At 43.4% G+C, this 18520-nt stretch overlaps 1 protein-coding gene across 1 annotated transcript in view; it reads left to right on the top strand.

Moving 5' to 3' along the window:
• The window catches only part of LOC109142623 (ribonuclease inhibitor-like), a 61308-nt gene that overhangs the window by 26453 nt on the left and 16335 nt on the right, over positions 1 to 18520 (top strand). Inside the window, exons 8-9 of the mRNA XM_027281388.1 lie at positions 881 to 927; positions 1061 to 1436. Coding sequence (XP_027137189.1) covers positions 881 to 927; positions 1061 to 1436 — 423 coding nt within the window. The remainder of the gene's footprint in view (positions 1 to 880; positions 928 to 1060; positions 1437 to 18520) is intronic.

Genomic DNA, 18520 nt, shown 5'->3' with positions numbered 1-18520 from the left:
CTTTAAATGTGGTACACACAAAGGTACACTATTTCATTGCCTTTGGGAATGTTCCATTATCCAGGAATTTTGGAAGGAGATAATTACAACTTTGTCTAAGGTTATTGATACATCTCTCCCAGTATGCCCTAAGCTTTGTATACTGGGACTTTTCCCAAAAAATTGTGCACTCAGTAAGTATGAGAAATCAATGGTCATATATAGTCTACTTGAAGCAAAGCATAAAATTGCTTTGTCATGGAAATCTATGTATAGGCCATGTAAACAAAAGTGGGCAGAAGGACTATTGCATTGTATTGCTATGGAGAAATTGACATACTTGATCAAGGGGAAATATAACAGATTTGTTAAGATCTGGGATGCGTTTATGGAATTTGTGAAAGGAGGAGGTCTATCCGATACTGTGTAACTTATTGTCCTTTGTTTGCTCATGTCACTCTTTTATTTTACTAACCAGTGTTAATGTCCAGATTCTATATCTATTGTTGTCTCTGATGATTGTGTCTGTTAATGTGCCTTTTTGTTCCTTTTGTTCCTGTTGTTTTGTTTTTGTGCATATGTGCCTGTTTGCTAATTAAGTGAAAAATCAATAAAGATATTTGTCAAAAAAAAAAAAAAGACGCCTCAGTGCCGCAATTAACAGAATAACGCTTGCTACGAGATATTGAAATACATCCACACCGCAGACATGTTGACTCTTGTCCAGATGCTGGCTGCACTTCCTGCTTGCGTCATCACAATTCTGTTTCAGCCATGTTGTTTCGATGATGTGGGTCTTTTCGGTGGCCGAATTTTCGGTGCATCCCTATATGAGTGCTGTAATGTCCATGTTTGCATGCTGAAAGAGGATGTGCTGGTCTGACCCCCCTCCTCCTTTCAGGGTGGAGCCTGCTGGAGTCCGATGGTTGAGACCAGGTCTGAGGAAGTGTAAGTGTGTTTTTAATTTGATTCATGAATACAAACCATCTTCAAACTGTGACATCACTCCTTCAAATCTCTGATGTCATCATCAATAAATGAACAGATGATAGATTAATAACCGTCTTGTTCTCTCCATCAGATTCCTGTGAACTCACAGTCGACACAAACACAGTACACAGAAACATCAAACTGTCTGACAACAACAGGAAGATGACACGTGTGGATGAGGATCAGTCACATCCTGATCATCCAGACAGATTTGACTCCTACTGGCCTCAGATGCTGTGTAGAACTGGTCTGACTGGTCGCTGTTACTGGGAGGTCGAGTGGAGAGGAAGAGTTCATATATCAGTGAGTTACAGAAGAATCAGAAGGAAAGGAGGCAGTGAAGACTGTGTGTTTGGAAGGAATGATCATTCCTGGAGACTGAAATGCTCTGATGATGGTCGTTACTCTGTCAGTCACAATAACAGATCAACATCCATCTCCTCCTCCTCCTCCTCCTCCTCCTCCTCCTCGGTCTCTGACAGAGTAGCAGTGTATGTGGACTGTCCTGCTGGCTCTCTGTCCTTCTACAGAGTCTCCTCTGACACACTGATCCACCTCCACACCTTCGACACCACATTCACTGAACCTCTTTATCCTGGGTTTGGGTTCTGGTTGTCTGGTTCTGGTTCTTCAGTGTCTCTGTGTGGTCTGTAGGACGGAGAGTCTCCTCCTGTGAGACAAACATTGTCTCTGCTGAACAGATGAGTTGAGTGTGTCCTCTCATGTATGCAAGCTGTTTGTAGCAGTAGTTGTTGGATGTATAAACTTGACCTTGGTTCACACGGTCCAGCAGAGCTTGTTAGTGAGGTCTGATAGCCATGAGCATATTCCATTGTAGCCACCAGCTACAGTTAGATAAGTAAATCATAATAATGACGAATACTCCTTGAGCATCTTTTGCAGACTGTCTTGCGCATTTGTAGAACTGTTCCTCTTGCAAGAATAAAATGACAAAACCTTTAAGGACTCAGGATCTTTATTTTGTGTTGGTGAGTGGTTTCCAGCAAATTTCAGCAACAATGAGCAGAGAGCATGATGGGATACATGTAAGGACAACACTAAGAAGAAGAATAACGTACTTACAGTGGGTACGGAAAGTATTCAGACCCCTTTAAATTTTTCACTCTGTCATTGCAGCCATTTACTAAAATCAAAAAAGTTCATTTTATTTCTCATTAATGTACACTCAGCACCCCATCTTGACAGAAAAAAAACAGAAATGTAGAAATTTTTGCAAGTTTATTAAAAAAGAAAAACTGAAATATCACATGGTCATACGTAATCAGACCCTTTGCTTAGTATTGAGTAGAAGCACCCTTCTGAACTAGTACAGCCATGAGTCTTCTTGGGAATGATGCAACAAGTTTTTCACACCTGCATTTGGGCATCCTCTGCCATTCTTCCTTGCAGATCCTCTCCAGTTCCGTCAGGTTGGATGGTGAACGTTGGTGGACAGCCATTTTCAGGTCGCTCCAGAGATGCTCAATTGGATTTAGGTCAGGGCTCTGGCTGGGCCAGTCAAGAATGGTCACAGAGTTGTTCCGAAGCCACTCCTTTGTTATTTTAGCTGTGTGCTTAGGGTCATTGTCTTGTTGGAAGGTGAACCATCGGCCCAGTCTGAGGTCCTGAGCACTCTGGAAGAGGTTTTCTTCCAGGATATCTCTGTAATTGGCTGCATTCATCTTTCCTTCAATTATAAACCAGTCGTCCTGTCCCTGCAGCTGAAAAACACCCCCATAGCATGATACTGCCACCACCATGTTTCACTGTTGGGATTGTATTGGGCAGGTGATGAGCAGTGCCTGGTTTTCTCCACACATACCACTTAGAATTAATGCCAAAAAGTTCAATCTTCGTCTCATCAGACCATAGAATCTTATTTCTCATAGTCTGGGAGTCCTTCATGTGTTTTTTGGCAAACTCTATGCGGGCTTTCATATGTCTTGCACTGAGGAGAGGCTTCCGTCGGGCCACTCTGCCATAAAGCCCCGACTGGTGGAGGGCTGCAGTTATAGTTGACTTTGTGGAACTTTCTCCCATCTCCCTACTGCATCTCTGGAGCTCAGCCACAGTGATCTTTGGGTTCTTCTTTACCCCTCTCACCAAGGCTCTTCTCCCAAGATTGCTCAGTTTGGCTGGACGGCCAGGTCTAGGACGAGTTCTGGTCGTCCCAAACTTCTTCCATTTAAGGATTATGGAGGCCACTGTGCTCTTAGGAACCTTGAGTGCTGCAGAAATTCTTTTGTAACCTTGGCCAGATCTGTGCCTTGCCACAATTCTGTCTCTGAGCTCCTTGGGCAGTTCCTTCGACTTCATGACTCATTTGCTCTGACATGCACTGTGAGCTGTAAGGTCTTATATAGACAGGTGTGTGCCTTTCCTAATCAAGTCCTATCAGTTTAATTAAACACAGCTGGACTCCAATGAAGGAGTAGAACCATCTCAAGGAGGATCAGAAGAAATGGACAGCATGTGAGTTAAATATGAGTGTCACAGCAAAGGGTCTGATTACTTATGACCATGTGATATTTCAGTTTTTCTTTTTTAATAAATTTGCAAAAATTTCTACATTTCTGTTTTTTTTTCTGTCAAGATGGGGTGCTGAGTGTACATTAATGAGAAATAAAATGAACTTTTTTGATTTTAGTAAATGGCTGCAATGAAACAAAGAGTGAAAAATTTAAAGGGGTCTGAATACTTTCCGTACCCACTGTATATGTCTAGAGAGGTCCACAGGGCACCAACGCCTCACCCCTGGGGGAGGAAAGGAGATGGACCAGATTCACCTTCACTAGTCTCAGTGCTGTTGTGGAACGACTCTTGTCCAATCAGATTACTCGCTGTGAACTACCTGTTGTGTAATATATGATATCTGCAGTTTGTAGGCTTCACTGTACGTATAGATTTCTGTGTCAGGACAAAAGGAAAGGATGATTATCAATGGGCCACATTGATCATATCAGTCATTGATTATTACATGAATGTGACTGTTTGAATAAAGACTTTATACTGCTTAATAATCATTGAATAATTATACAGACATGCACATGTATTAATTCTAACATTATATTTAAATCTTTTTATCATTTCTTAACACAAACATCATGTAGCTAATCTGTTCACCAGCAGCAGAGGGATGAGGCGACACATCAATGAGGAGAAATGCTCCTCATTTAAAGGAGGTCATCATTTAAGAGGAACTAAGGAGGTCACCTGGGTCTGCTGGATCAGCGGTTCTGTAGGAAGTTCCCCTGATCTGAATCTGAATCAGGAAGTTACACCAGTCAGCTGTCAGCTCATCTGTTGTAATTAGATTATACTTGTTAAAAGATGAGTACTAGAGCACCACTAGTACTGATCAGACATGGTCCAAGGGCCGGACACCGGGTCATTGATGCATGTGTGGTCCGATCCAACAGACTGAGTGATCAGTGAACAGTACACTCCCAGAAAGTCATGACTAAGTCACATAAACGAGTGTTTATTAAAACATTACGACGTCCGCATGAGGAAACCCACGTCACATTTTCATTTTCTGGTTAAGAGTGGATTATCTTAAGTCAGCGTGATCAGTCAGCATAGGTCTATCTGCGCGTGTTGGACATCGTGGACGTAACATGACAGACAGACAAACATGACTTCCAGTCCTTCGGTATCGTTTTGACCTCTGCCGTGGGTCTTGTTGCCATGACAACGACGTTGTGAAATTTGCTGAGTCACTCTGTGACAGGACAGTTTAGTGTAGAATAATATAAGGATACAGATGTTCAGTCTGTTTGAATCTTTGAAACTGATGAACTCTAAACTCTGAAGTAAATCCTTAAAAACACTGACATGACCTTTGACCTTCAGTGTGATGTCTGAAAACAGGAAGTGCTTTAAAAACTGTCTCAAGCGTCTCCGAGACTAAAAATAAACCTGCAGTACTTTATTGACTGAAGTTACATCACACTTTAACATGGACTATAGCTACAGGTGCTGCTGAAACCAAGAACAACAACTATCAGTACTGATACTGCAACTATCACGACTGTTGCTTTAAGTATTACTTTAGTTACTGCTCCTGCTATAAGAACAGCAGTTCAGTTTTTGAGAGGTTCAGCTGGAGGTGATGTTCCTTCATCCATGTGGAGATATCTGAGAAACATTCAGAGACCAGAGCAGAGAGCAAGGGGTCCTCAGGAGGACATGACAGATACAGCTGAGTGTCATCTGCATAGCGGTGATAGGAAAGGCCATGTGAGTGGATAATCAGACCCAGGGAGGTGGGTAGGTAGCAAATAGAAGGGGCCCCAGCACTGAGCCCTGGGGTACCCCTGTAGTGAGGTGATGAGAGGAGGACATCTGTCCAAGCCAGGATACACTGAACAAGGCCCTGTCAGGTAGGATTCAAACCAGGAAAGAGACGAACCAGAGATGCCCATGATTGAGGATAGAGAGGAGGATGCAATGGTTTTAGCAGAGCTTTTAAAGAAGTTAGTCTGTATCACAGGTCTAACTTTGACTTGATAACACTTCACCACAGTTTACAAGAAACTGAACTGAATTCACACCTCCAGCCTGTGATGAACAGGAAAGAACCCTGACAAAGATCTTCATTGCACTCCTGTAATGTCTAGATAACGTAATTTAAAGGTCAATTTTAAACTTGAGATGTGTGAAGGTCGTCCTCCCACTGGCTGAAAGAACATTGTGTCACAAACAAAGGAGACTGGGAGGTTTCTCTCTGAGTCCATCACGACTGTCCAAAGTTTGCCAACAGAGGTCCAGAAAGTTGCAAACTAAGCAGACAGGAAACATTTTACAGTCACTGTGACTTAATTTAGAACACAGCTGATCTGAGTCAAGGTTATAAAGTGAACAAATATTTCCTTAACCTTAACTGTGGACGGTCAGTTTGTCATGAACACATCAGGATCGTCTCATGACCTTGCGTCTGCCGGACATCCTGTCAGAGAATCTGAAGTCTCTTCTATGGAAGACATTAAAAGTCTTAATTAGCTGTCTTAACAAATGCTATTACTTTAAACTAACAGGAAACAGGAAGTCGTAGCTTGGCCAGTTTGACCTTGAAACAGGTTTTAAATTTAATGTGGTCTTAAAAAGTCTTGAGTTTATCTCTCCAGACTAAACATGGTTTAACAGGTTTGTGTAAATATAGACTCAGTAGATGACCTCAAACTGTCCAGATAGAAGAATATTAAGCATGAGAAGAAGCTTCAATGACACTTTTGACCATTTATATTCACATATAATCCTACATATAATCATACATACATATGTATGAGAGAGAGAGTAGTAGTCCAATCCAATCCAATCCACTTTATTTATATAGCACGATTTAAGCAAACACAGGGTTTCCAAAGTGCTGCACAATACGATAGAACACAATAAATAACACTATAGAAACACAACAAAACATCAAGTAGATAATAGAAAGATAAAAAAACAATAAAAATAAAAATAAAATGAATAAAAGGCACTAGATAAAATAAATAAAAACAGACAAAAATAAATATGTAAATAACAAAATGCATGTATACACATAAAATCAACCATCTACATGGTGTTGAAAGCCAAAGAGAAGAGGTGGGTTTTAAGAAGGGTTTTAAAATGAGACAGAGAGGAGGCCTGTCTGCCTGTCTGTCTTGCAGCGGCAATTCGTTCCATAGCTTCGGGGCTGCAACGGCAAATGCTCGATCCCCTCTGAGCTTAAGTCTAGCTTTAGGGACAGTCAGGAGCAGCTGGTCAGCTGACCTGAGGGAACGGCTAGGCGTGTAGGGGTGCAGCAGCTCAGAGAGGTAAGGTGGGGCAAGGCCATTCAACGCTTTAAAAGCAAATAAAAGAACTTTAAAATGAATCCTAAAATGAACAGGCAGCCAGTGGAGTGAAGCTTAAATCGGTGAAATGTGCTCAAATTTGCTTGTGCCAGTTAAAAGACGTGCAGCAGCATTTTCTACCAGCTGAAGACGACTGATCGAGGAACCACTAACCCCCAAATAAAATGCATTGCAGTAATCCAGCCGAGTGGTCACAAAGGCGTGGATTGCGGACTCAAAGTGTCTCTGAAGGACTGGTTTTCTTTTTGTCAGCTGCCTTAACTGAAAAAAGCTGGACTTCACCACAGCTTTAATCTGGCAGTCAAACTTAAGCTCAGTGTCCACTTTTACCCCTTGATTTTTAACAATTGGGATGCGATAATGTGCCAAGGGACCCAGATCAACTAAAGGGGGGGTCCCAGAAGTGCCACCAAAGACTATGACTTCTGTCTTTTTCTCATTAAAATTCAGAAAATTTAAAGCCATCCATGCTTTAAGATCCTCTAGACACATTAGTAGCGGTTTGACAGAGTAAGAGTCCGCCTTTTTGAGAGGGACATAGATCTGGCTGTCATCCGCATAGCAGTGGAAGGATATGCCATGTTTCCTGAGGATGGAGCCAAGTGGGAGTAGGTAAAGGCAGAATAAAAGAGGGCCAAGCACAGAGCCCTGTGGGACCCCACATGAGAGAGGAGCGGTGGAGGACACAGAGTCATCAAGGCTGACACAGAAAGTCCGATGTGACAGATAGGACCTGAACCATTGCAGTGCCGTGCCACTGATGCCCACCCACTGCTCCAGACGAGAAATCAAGATTTCATGGTCGACCTTGTCAAAAGCTGCAGTCAAATCTAAAAGTACAAGGACAACACAGTGACCAGAGTCAGTTGCTAAAAAGATATCATTAAAAACTCTTAAAAGCGCTGATTCTGTGCTGTGCAATGTTTTAAAACCGGATTGGAAAATCTCAAGAATTTTTTGTTCATTTAAAAAGTTCATAAGCTGGGAATAAACAATCTTCTCTAAGATTTTAGAGAAGAAGGACAGTTTAGAGATAGGCCTGAAATTTGCCAAGACAGAAGGATCAAGCCCAGGTTTTTTTAACAGAGGCTGCACAACTGCATATTTAAAATGTACAGGGACCACTCCAGAGGACAAGCTGCTATTAATGACAGTAAGACAAGATGGTCCAATGGTGGGAAAAACCTCCTTAAAAAGTCGGGGTGGGACAGCATCGTCCGGAGAACCTGAGGGCTTCAAATGACACACAATCTCCTGCAAAAGGGGCAGGGTCACAGTGTCAAACGTGTCCAACACCATAGAGCAGGGGACAAATACTGAAGGGTCGGAAGCAGGAGGAGAAATACGTGCTCTGACCTTATCAATAAAGTGGTGCAGAAAGTTCTCACACACAGCAGGGGAGGTCTGGATTCCAGTCTGTGGTGCATTCAGGGCGGAGTTGATGACTTTAAACAATACACAAGGATTCCATCCCTCAGGATTTGAAAAGACACTTGCAGTTTGTCCTTCTTCCACTTTCGCTCAGCTCTTCACACTCCTGTCTGGCAGTGCGGGTTGTGTCATTCAGCCAGGGCTCTGATTTAGCTTTCTGCTGCCTGGTCTTTAATGGAGCCGCAATGTCTATGGCAGTTTGACAGGTGTCAAGAAACCATGAGTTAAGAGCCTCTGTATCCTCATACACAGACTCAGGAATGACGCAGTTCTGGCTGAAAACTGCGGAAAAATTTGCGGCAGTGAAAGAGTTAATGACTCGACGTTTGCGAGCAGCAGCGCGAGGTTTAACTGTGTGACAGCAAACAGCAGCTTCAAACAGTACAGGCATATGATCTGAGAAAAAAGCGTCACAGACCTCCAGGTTAAGAACAGGCAAACCATAAGATAAAACAAGATCAAGTGTGTGACCACGTTCATGTGTAGGCCCAAGTACAGACTGCATGTGATTAAAAGAGTCGATGATGTTTAAAAAGTCTCGTGCCAAAGGGTTTTCAGGGCAGCACACATGAAGATTACAGTCTCCAACAATAAGGACCCGGTCATATTTCGGCATAATATCAGCTAAGAACATAGAAAGGTCAGTTAAAAAGTCTCTGTTATATCTGGGAGGCCGGTAAACCACAGCACACAGCACCGTGTGAGGGTGTCCCAGCTCAAACAGACTGAGTTCAAAGCTGGTGAAGGAGGATGGCAGCGATATCTGTTTGCATTTAAAGTCACTTTTAAAAACAGTAGCAATTCCTCCTCCTCTGCCATTTTAACCATTTGTGAATTCCCAACAGTCCATAAGCGTGTAAGTTCGAGCAGTGAAACAGAAGCCGGCCTGTCTGAGACTACAAACAGGATGAATACATTCAAAGTTGAGAGCTGTTATACGAGGAGGGCAGTCTACTGTTTGTGCATTTGAAATTCTGATGCAGAAAATCAAACTTTTCATCTTATTAAAAATTCTCTAACATTAATTATGAGGCTGTAAATAGTTCACAATGTTTTATTGAGCTGCATTATATTCAGTATTATATTCTCATAACTCACAGTCAGCATCCCTCATTCAAAAATGACATCATAGAAATGTGGCGAATAGATGTCCATAGTTATTGACGACAGATGATGCTAACACATAATGCTGCAAATAAAATGCTCCTCTCTCAGTGTTTAGGCCAGATTAGCCTCTAAAGTTTATTAGGAAAGGAAGAGTCTCTCCAGCATGGATCCTCTCAGTCGACCCATGAGGCACTCACCACTCTCATGGCAGAGTTGACCACTCATCCCTGAGTCTGCTGACCTGATGACCCGCTGACACCTGCCACTGTCCTCACTCAGAAAGTGAGCCTGCTTTCTGCTCCTGCTGCTGACTTTCACACGTCGGCGTCACCAAGTTCAGCACTCAGCTCAAACCGTCTGGGACAGACGGAAAAGGCTGGACCTTTGTTCTCTGCAGCCACGGAGGAAGTGAGCCAACCTTGATCCTGAAAACATTGTGCTCGCCAACTGAGAGGAAATGATGGAGCTTTGGGACGAGTCACTCCACTGTTTCCCAACAAGGACGATAAAGTTTGTGAGGCATTGTCAGGTCCGGACTGAGCTCCTCCTGAGGCCGACCATGTTAGAGACTGTGGTGGCATTCAGTCACGCCGGGCCGGCCGTGTTCTGGTTCAGGTAGATGTTGAGTTGATTGTTGAGAGTCTCTGTGGTGTCAGCGCCTCCTAGTGGCTGTTCCTGATAGTTTGCTCATGTGCTCATGTCACGTGACTTCAGTCAGGAAGTGCGTGCTCTGCCTCAGAGAGAGTCGTGTGGTCGACGTTGAGACTTGGTCCGATCCTGTCTTCAGTCTGTGGCTGCATCGCCACTGTGTGTGTTTAGTCTGACATGTTTCAATGTGTTCCTGCAGTTATTCCAGAGATCACACTGACTGGAAGTTTCTAAGAGGAGATTCATGAACTTCATGTTAGTTTACCTTTGCTAGAACCGACTACATTTCATGTCAGCTGCTTCACTAAACGTCTGTTCAATGGTCAGATTAAAGGCTCCATCGTTGTTCATGTTGATCTGTGCATTCAAAGGATTTTGTTTGGATGAATCAGCCAGTCATTGGTTAGCCTGTTGTCGAGTGTGAGACAGCTGAAGTGGTTTCCTAATGAATCAACCTGTGGACCAACGTATACACTGTCTATGGAGTGACAGAAAGGTGTGCACTGACCTGTATATAGACTGTATACATGCATACACTGCACACAATCATCCACTCCATGTACATCCATTCAATATTCATCTCTTTGTTTGTTTACAGCTGACACAAACTCTTGACTTGTACACTCTCATTGCTGCTTTATATCTATATTTCAACATGTATATTTAAATATACACAGGTCTATTTTTCCACATGATTGTGTCCATAATAGTCCTGTCTATTCTTTCCTTTGCTTGTTCAGCTGCGTTCACAGCTGCTCAGGTGTGGGTCAGTACGTGTCCACAGCTCATTCACACAGTGTGAACAGTGTGATACGAGTCCATAGAAAACATGTCCAGTTTATCCTTTCAGCACCAGAGGGCGCCAAAGTCTTCTCCGTGACAAGTGTGTGCATCCTGTCTGAGTGTTTCCAGCAGAACAAGTGTTCCTAAAGAGCACTGCGAGTGTTTCTGAGGATTTACTGTGTTTGTTGTTGCAGACACAAAACATGTTAAAGGAGTAAATGTGTCCCAGCACAAAGTACAGCTGTACTGGAGGAAGTATTCAGGTCAATACCTGCAGTAAAAGTACTAATAGCTGTAGTGGGAAAATTCTTTTAACCTTTGTTTTACCTTTTTATGCTTACTTTACTTTACAATAATATTTTTGTGTTTAACTTTGTATGAACTTTGTCCTACTTAGGAGACTGCCTCCTGATAGTTTGATATATGTTTGAGTTCAGACACTTCTCTCTGTCCCGGAGATGTTGGTACCAGCCACGGTGTAGAAGTCTCTCTTTTATGACCTCAGAGGAGAGGGAGGGGGAGAAATGTCTACAAAAGGAGCAGTTGAATGTATTATCAGCAGAGAGAACTTTGCGACTGTTGTACTTGTACTGTTGTCTCTCCTTGGCCAAGAATAAAGTTCTCATTTAATACTGATCGTGTTCTCAGTCTTTATCGAATTTCCGCGACATAGCACACTGTAGAAATCAGTCACATGTCTCCTGTGACTGTTGGACGATCATAGATGTGAAAATGTTGAGAAATCAGAGAAATCAGTCAACAGAGTCGACACAATGTAAACTAACAAAACTCCAGTTTATTGTCTGATATGTAGTTTAACATGAATTCAAAGTGTCAGACTGCAGAAAAAAATCTGACTTTAGTCTCTTTACAATGACAAAATGTTCATTTAAGAAAAGGACTGTTTCACTTTGATACAACCAGATGATAACTTTATGAAACTGTGTTACCATGGTAACTGTCACTAAGTGACCTCCTTTCTTGAAGCAGACTGACTTCAGATGAAATGTCGTCAACTTGTCCTCCAGGTCAACATGTGTTTTATCTTTCTATGCAGCCATTAAACAGCCACTTTATGACGACTTCTTTCAGATAACAGATCTGATTAATGATTCACACTCATGAGTCTCTCTGGGTGTTTCCTGTTCAAAGGTTCATTCACTCTGAACGTTGTGTCGCAGTTAGTTTTCTCCATGTGAACCTCCAGCTGAAGGTAATGAACAAGTTTTTAATGTGTGACTCGTTAACATAAGCTGTCGTCACCTAGCGGTGGAATAAGAGTAGAAGCAGAGTGAGTTGATGCTCAGGAGTTGATGTGGTTAAAGATTTGATGTTTGAATTCAATCCATAAATATGTAAGTGTGTCACTAAATGAGCCGTCAGAGCTCGTAACAGTCCTCCAACAGGAAGTAGTGTCGCTTCTTTCTGTCAGTTTGTTCTTAAATGTGATCAATAATCAAATCAAAGAGATTTCCTTTAAATTCATCTTTTAATATTCTCTCAAAGGGCTTTATTGAGACTGTCAGTCTTTGATTTTTAATCATCTGTCACTGTAACTAAGTACTTGTACTCTCTTGCTTTGTACTTGTACTGCGCTCCATCTCAGAGGGAGATCTTTGACTTTTGACTTCAGCACATTTTGTTACTTTCAGATGAAGATTTGAAATGAAAAACCAAAGATCAGTTTATAAAATATGATTCACTGTTCGACATTAAAGAAGCTGAAAGTGTGTAAAACAGTTCAAAGTGGCTCCAACATTAAAGTCCTAGTTACACATCAGTGATCCAAGAACAGAAGAACAGTGACAGGAGACGTTCTCATGAACTTTGTTCTCACAGATGAAATTGTATGATTGTTGGTTCGTAGGGTATGTCTGTCTTTTTCCTGGATGCTGTTCAAATCTATTGACTCATGTCGATCATTGACCGCTGCTCTGCAGTCCCTCCCTGATGTGAAGTAACGCCTGTGTAGATCTGGTCCGAAGGTTGGGTTTCTCCTGTTCTAGTCAATCCCCCTCAAACACACCAATTGGACCTTCTTCTTCAGTTCATTTTAAGTTACCCGTGACAAACCCAGCAATGACTCCTGAATGAAGGACACAACAAATAAGATCATTCAGTGATCATGTAAAAATGACAATTAATTTTCCCCCCCCTAAGAATCCTATGTAAAGCACCTAGGTGTCAGCTGTTGAGACACTCAGTAAACGCTCGTCCTTCAAGGCCATCATGTTAAATCTTTAGAGACATCCTCTTACTGCTCTGCAGACAGTCACCAGCTCCCTCCGCTCATTCTCTCAGGAAGTGCAGTGTGATCTTCAGAAATGACTCTTTGCTGCTCCTCCTCGCTCTTCATCCTCACCAACTCCACACCTCCCAGCCCCCTCTGACATCTCTAGCACCTGGCCAAGCTGGAACTCGAGACCCTTCTGGATCCTTCCAGCTTTCTCCACAAAAGAGTGAACACATGTTTCTCCTCACAGCTGGAAAGAACCCCCAGAATATTCATATGAATGACACAATCAAAGTCAAATCATGGAAACCAAACATCAATTCCATGTTGGAAACGATGACAGTCCACTGGTCTAAAACGAGTGTCGCATATGGAGATGCATTGTAACAGAATATAGGATTAACAAGTGTCTTGTTGTGGTCCATGTACAGACCATAATATGGGAGTCCGGTGTGGTTTGATGCTGCGGGGCAGTACTTGACCACTGGGGAACCTCTGAGCTCCCTGGGTCCCTCTGTGGAGGAATCATGAGAATGAGCACTCACATGATGTCTGTCCACACAGCGAACAAAACACAAGGTAAAGGTCTTTGAGTTCAAGGTTGTATTCCACATTGATCAGATGCTTTCCCCCTGCATGAAAGTGTTGGTCGTACTGCTGATCCCACTGGGAATCCACAGTTCCGTCTGCATTTCTGTTGCAGCTTCCACTTTACCTGTGTTGGTGCAGCAGCTTTGTCGGAGTTTATGTCCCGCTCCACTTCTTGTGACCTCTATGAACATGTGGAAACAGCACACACACAGCTCACACAAGCTACTGGATGCTACCCTGTCAGTGTAAACTGTTAGTGAGGAATGCTAACAGAGTGGTCTTAACACACTGACAATCAGCACCAAGGTCACACACTCCTGAGTGAGCGACTGAACCACATGAGCCTGAGAGCGAGCCCACCAGCATGATACCAGAAAAAGTCTACAGAGAGGTTACAAACATTAGAAAGAAAGAAACCAAGAGTCGACAACTATATGACAGCTGGTCTCCTGGTTGACACCATCCTGTGATGTATGGGCTTCACAAAGAGGGAGCTCCACTCAGGAGCAACCAGCAGCATCAAATCGCTGAGCATGACCAACATCACCATGCAGGAGCCCACCATACACGAGCTCCAATTGGTTGGCACACCCTGAAACGATGGAACCCAGCGACTACGTACAAGGACACCTCTAAACAGTACAACAAACCTCAGCACGGACCAGATGTGTAAGCACTGGACTTTCTGTCTCCAATCACCAGTATCGCCCATCGTGCCAACTTCTACATGGAAAGATTTAGAAAACCCAGCCGGCATCCAGACCTGTCCCCCTTTGAAAATGTGTGGAGCTTAAATTAAGCTCAAAACGACAACAGAGATCACCGAACTGTGACAGCTAAGACGGTTTGATCAACAGTATGAGAAAGAATTTCACTTTAAAACTTCAACAATTATTGTCGTCATTTCACAAACCATTCAAATAAAAGGTTACCGCAGCAAGGAGGTCACATGAACCCTGTCACTGACCCTGTTTTGTTTGTCCGTCAGTTTTACAGTCCTCACCTTGATCAACAGGACTGAAGCGTCATCTTTGAAGGATAGAAGGATGAATCATAGACGGGCGAGTCGACTCTTCATGGACATGCTGTGGGGCTGGTTCTGGATCTTCCAGGCTTCTCATGTAAAAAACACAAAGTACAACAGGAGCTAATGCTAGCAGGGTAAGCAACGCAGTAACAGTTGGAACAATGATGTTCTGGCTAAGCATTTGACAAAAACAATGTTCTGACTTGTTTCGAGCCTGTCATCCAGCAGAACGGTTCTCGACCCCAACGAGCTGGAAAAAAACAAACTTCTCTTCAGAACTGCTCCGAGGAGTGAATTCAATGGAAGAACAGTCTGTCATGTTGAAGGAAACAAAGAGCTGACGTATGATTGGACAACATGAACACTCAGACAAGCATGAGCAGAGCAGCTGATCTCGTCCCCCAGCTGTTTATCATGACATGTTTCTATTCTGGTTGTCACAGTGACTGAAAACTAGAAATGTTGATTTGATAGGAGGAAATCAGTGGAATTCAAGGGTTAGCGCTTCGTTAGCAGCTAGGCATCTGTTAGCCTCAAATAAGCACTGGTTTTATAACATCATGCAGTCAGAGACAAAAGTCAGCACGTGGTGATGTGAGACAATGCTGACTAGCCAGAGATGAAGACGAACTGTCTAAATGTTCGACGGGTTCTACTGGTCATTTCATGATGTGAAATCTAAATGTTTGTGAAGACACGAACGCTGAAAATAAAGATTCAGGTGTATAAAACTTGTCTGGATATAATAACAGTTCAACATGAAATGCAGTCAGAGGTGAATGTTATTGAATCAGCGACGGCTCTGGTTGCAGCAGACGGTCAACAGCATCATTAAAATTAGGATGAAGCGACCAATGGCGCCGTCACTCTTGAAGGACACACAGCTGGGTCCAGGGCCAGGTTTTCAAGTCGCAGGTTCAGGTGCCAGGTCCAGGTTCACTGGAGAGTCGATGGTCTCAGAGTCTGTTGTGGCTTCAAAGAAAACACACAGAGTTTGAGTGTGAATATGGGGTGGAGTGATTTGAGGGCGGAGCGGTGACATGGAGAGAGGTCGTGGACAGTTCCCTCATCTCACCTGAGAGCTTTGGTCTGGCTGTCATGTCCCCACACGAGCGGCTTTTAGAGGAGGGACTAGCCCTCCTCTCTGTCCTCACTCTGATTCATGCTGGCTCAACCACATCCACATCACTCACACACACTTTGATCTGGAGAGGAAACAAAAATCATTCATGTGCACATGGACTCAATTCACCTGTCATCATTTGTCCTGTAACAAAGACCACGCTCCTCGCCTGAGTACTAAGACTAATGTGACAAGAAAGTTTCCGGATTTTCAGCATTTTGCAGATGGAGTCTTTTTCAGACGCTGACAGGCCTGCAGGGTGACTTTAGCTCGCACCAGTATGGGCGGGCAGCTGATTCGTAAAGACAGGTGGGTTTACAAACAAACAGTTAGAAACACGCACTGTCATCTACAATCAATACTGATCATTACTTATGTTTATTGGACAAGAAGTTGCTTTATGAGCACTCTGTCAAAGTCAACAGTCAGTAACACTAGTGATGGGTGGATCGATTCAAATATGCGATCGTATCGATACCAAGTTGGTATATAGTGAGACTAGGCACTGGTGAGATCGATGCTTTACTTTAAGTTCAGCTCTCTTTTTTTTGTAATGCTGGCGGTTTGAGCGAAGAAGGAGAACAGCCAGGTCGTGCCGACACATCGCCGCTCTCCACATGGCAGAGGCAGGCACACGTTGCGTCACCCTCCACACTTGCTCACCACTACCACACTTTGCTACGGCGCATCCACACTTTGCTCTTGTTAGTTGGTCACAGGCGAAGTGGCATTAAAGCAAAATAATAATTTGTATGCTGTATTTTGAACAACAACCGTAACCTAAACACAGACTAACTAAAGGGGCTTTGGGGGTTGTATAAGTTGTTTACATATTTTTAAGTCGACACAGTTGTTGTTTTTTGCATTTTCTATTTAATTATAATATAGACTCCATGTATTAGTAAACGCAGTGCAGATAAAGAGACGTTATTTGGCGCATGGCTGTTATTGCAAAGAAGTAAGCGTGTTCAGGACTGGTTATTGTGCCATGACGGGCACGCCAGAAATCCGGCACACGACACTCCCACTCTTCGTCCCCTCTCCCGCTCTCCACACGACAGCGCGCTCCCTCTCTCACCTGCTGCCCCGCCCCCTTGCTCTCATACTAGGGGCATATCTGGACACTGGAACCACAGAACGCACATGTAACGCAACAACACATTACTGCAGGTCGCTACAGTGAGTAATACTATATATAAAATAATTCTGTGGCTAGGGTTTAACTATTGAATAATAAAAAGAGAAACATCCAGCAAAAAACATTTAGGCACTCAATGACGCATGCCACCTATTTATTGATCAAGGCAATCGGAATTGGCGACACCGTTCGGAATCGATACGCAAATATGCATATCAACAAGCACACAACTAGTTTAAAAGACTCCACGCATCCGCGACACTACCTGAGCGCGGGGCGGTTCAGACCAGAGGGGCTTCGCGCATGGCGCCGCATTCATTTGCGTCTGCACGCGGAGAGGTGAACATACATCTCGGCGCTCTGCTGCAGCTGGACGAGCGGCACCGTGCCTGCCATGTGTCCCGCGCATGCACGCGCTGCTCTCTGACACTAAGAACGACAACGTGCTTCACGTCACGATCGCAAAAGTCTCCACCGCACAGAAGAAGTCTCTGCGATTAGTCACTTTACAACATGAGTCCGGCTCGGCTCCTCCACAGGATGATTCAGGAGGCAGGAAAAGCTGCTTCATGTCATCAGTCATGAGCTCACATTATAATTAATACATTAATAAAGACTCTGTTCAAGTGTCACACATTAAAAACTGTTCCTTTTACCTTCAGCTGAGGTTCACAACGGAGAAAACTAACTGGCGACACAACGTGACAAAAGTGAAACCTAAACCTGAAACAAACACGTGACAGCTCCACGAAACGTCACACATCGCGATTAGCAAACTGATGAGAGTTGTCTGAAAAGAGTTTCCAGAATACATCTGTAAATAATAAATACTTTTACTTTGGGGATTTTGATTTTTTCATACTTAAGCAATGTGCGCTGAATTGAAAGTTTGGTCCGCGCGTTATTTGTGAAGAAGCCTTCAAAGGAAGGGCGGCCGAAGTCGCTGGCTGTACTTCTCTGTCAGTCGCACTAGATGGCGCCATGAAGCTGGCAGATGAGGCCGTTTACATTCCACTGATTGAATCTGACAGGAAGCTTCAGTTTCTTCTTAATATTCAGTAAATTGCAGGTTCAGTTTTATTTCCTCAGGTGATCCTTCACATGAACAAATGACAATCCACTGACTTTGGACAATAAAGTGAACTTTGAACAACACACAACTGACATCCATCAACGCTGCCAACAAAGACTCTCTCCATCCACAAACTCAAAGCAGCTCTGTTGCTGGCTCTGTAAAAGTAGAATCCAACACATTGCCTCTATTGTTCCCCGTTTCTTCAACATGTTCAACTCAGCACGCACAACGCCTCCAACATTATTGGTCTCTCCACCTCCAACCTCTCAGACCTCACAGCAGCAAGCAAAGAGCACACGGTACAGCACATGAGCCATAACTATTATTACACTGAGACACACACACACACGTACATGGACCTTGTTCAGATCATTCAGTGTGGTGTGTGCACTGTGAAATCCTGTGCTGTATAAGATAATAAAATAAAGACAATAAAGCTGAACCTTGATCAGGAGTCCAAAGCCAAGAAGCAGCTCAGGTGTAAGGTCGCAGTAACAAATGATTTTACCTTCAGACAAACAAATATTAGATTTCGGGGGGGGGGGGGGGGGGGCG

Source organism: Larimichthys crocea, chromosome VIII, assembly GCF_000972845.2.
Source record: "Larimichthys crocea isolate SSNF chromosome VIII, L_crocea_2.0, whole genome shotgun sequence".
NCBI lineage: Eukaryota > Metazoa > Chordata > Actinopteri > Sciaenidae > Larimichthys > Larimichthys crocea.
The sequence above is the reverse complement of the archived record's forward strand: the minus strand, read 5'-3'. Positions and strand labels throughout refer to the sequence as shown.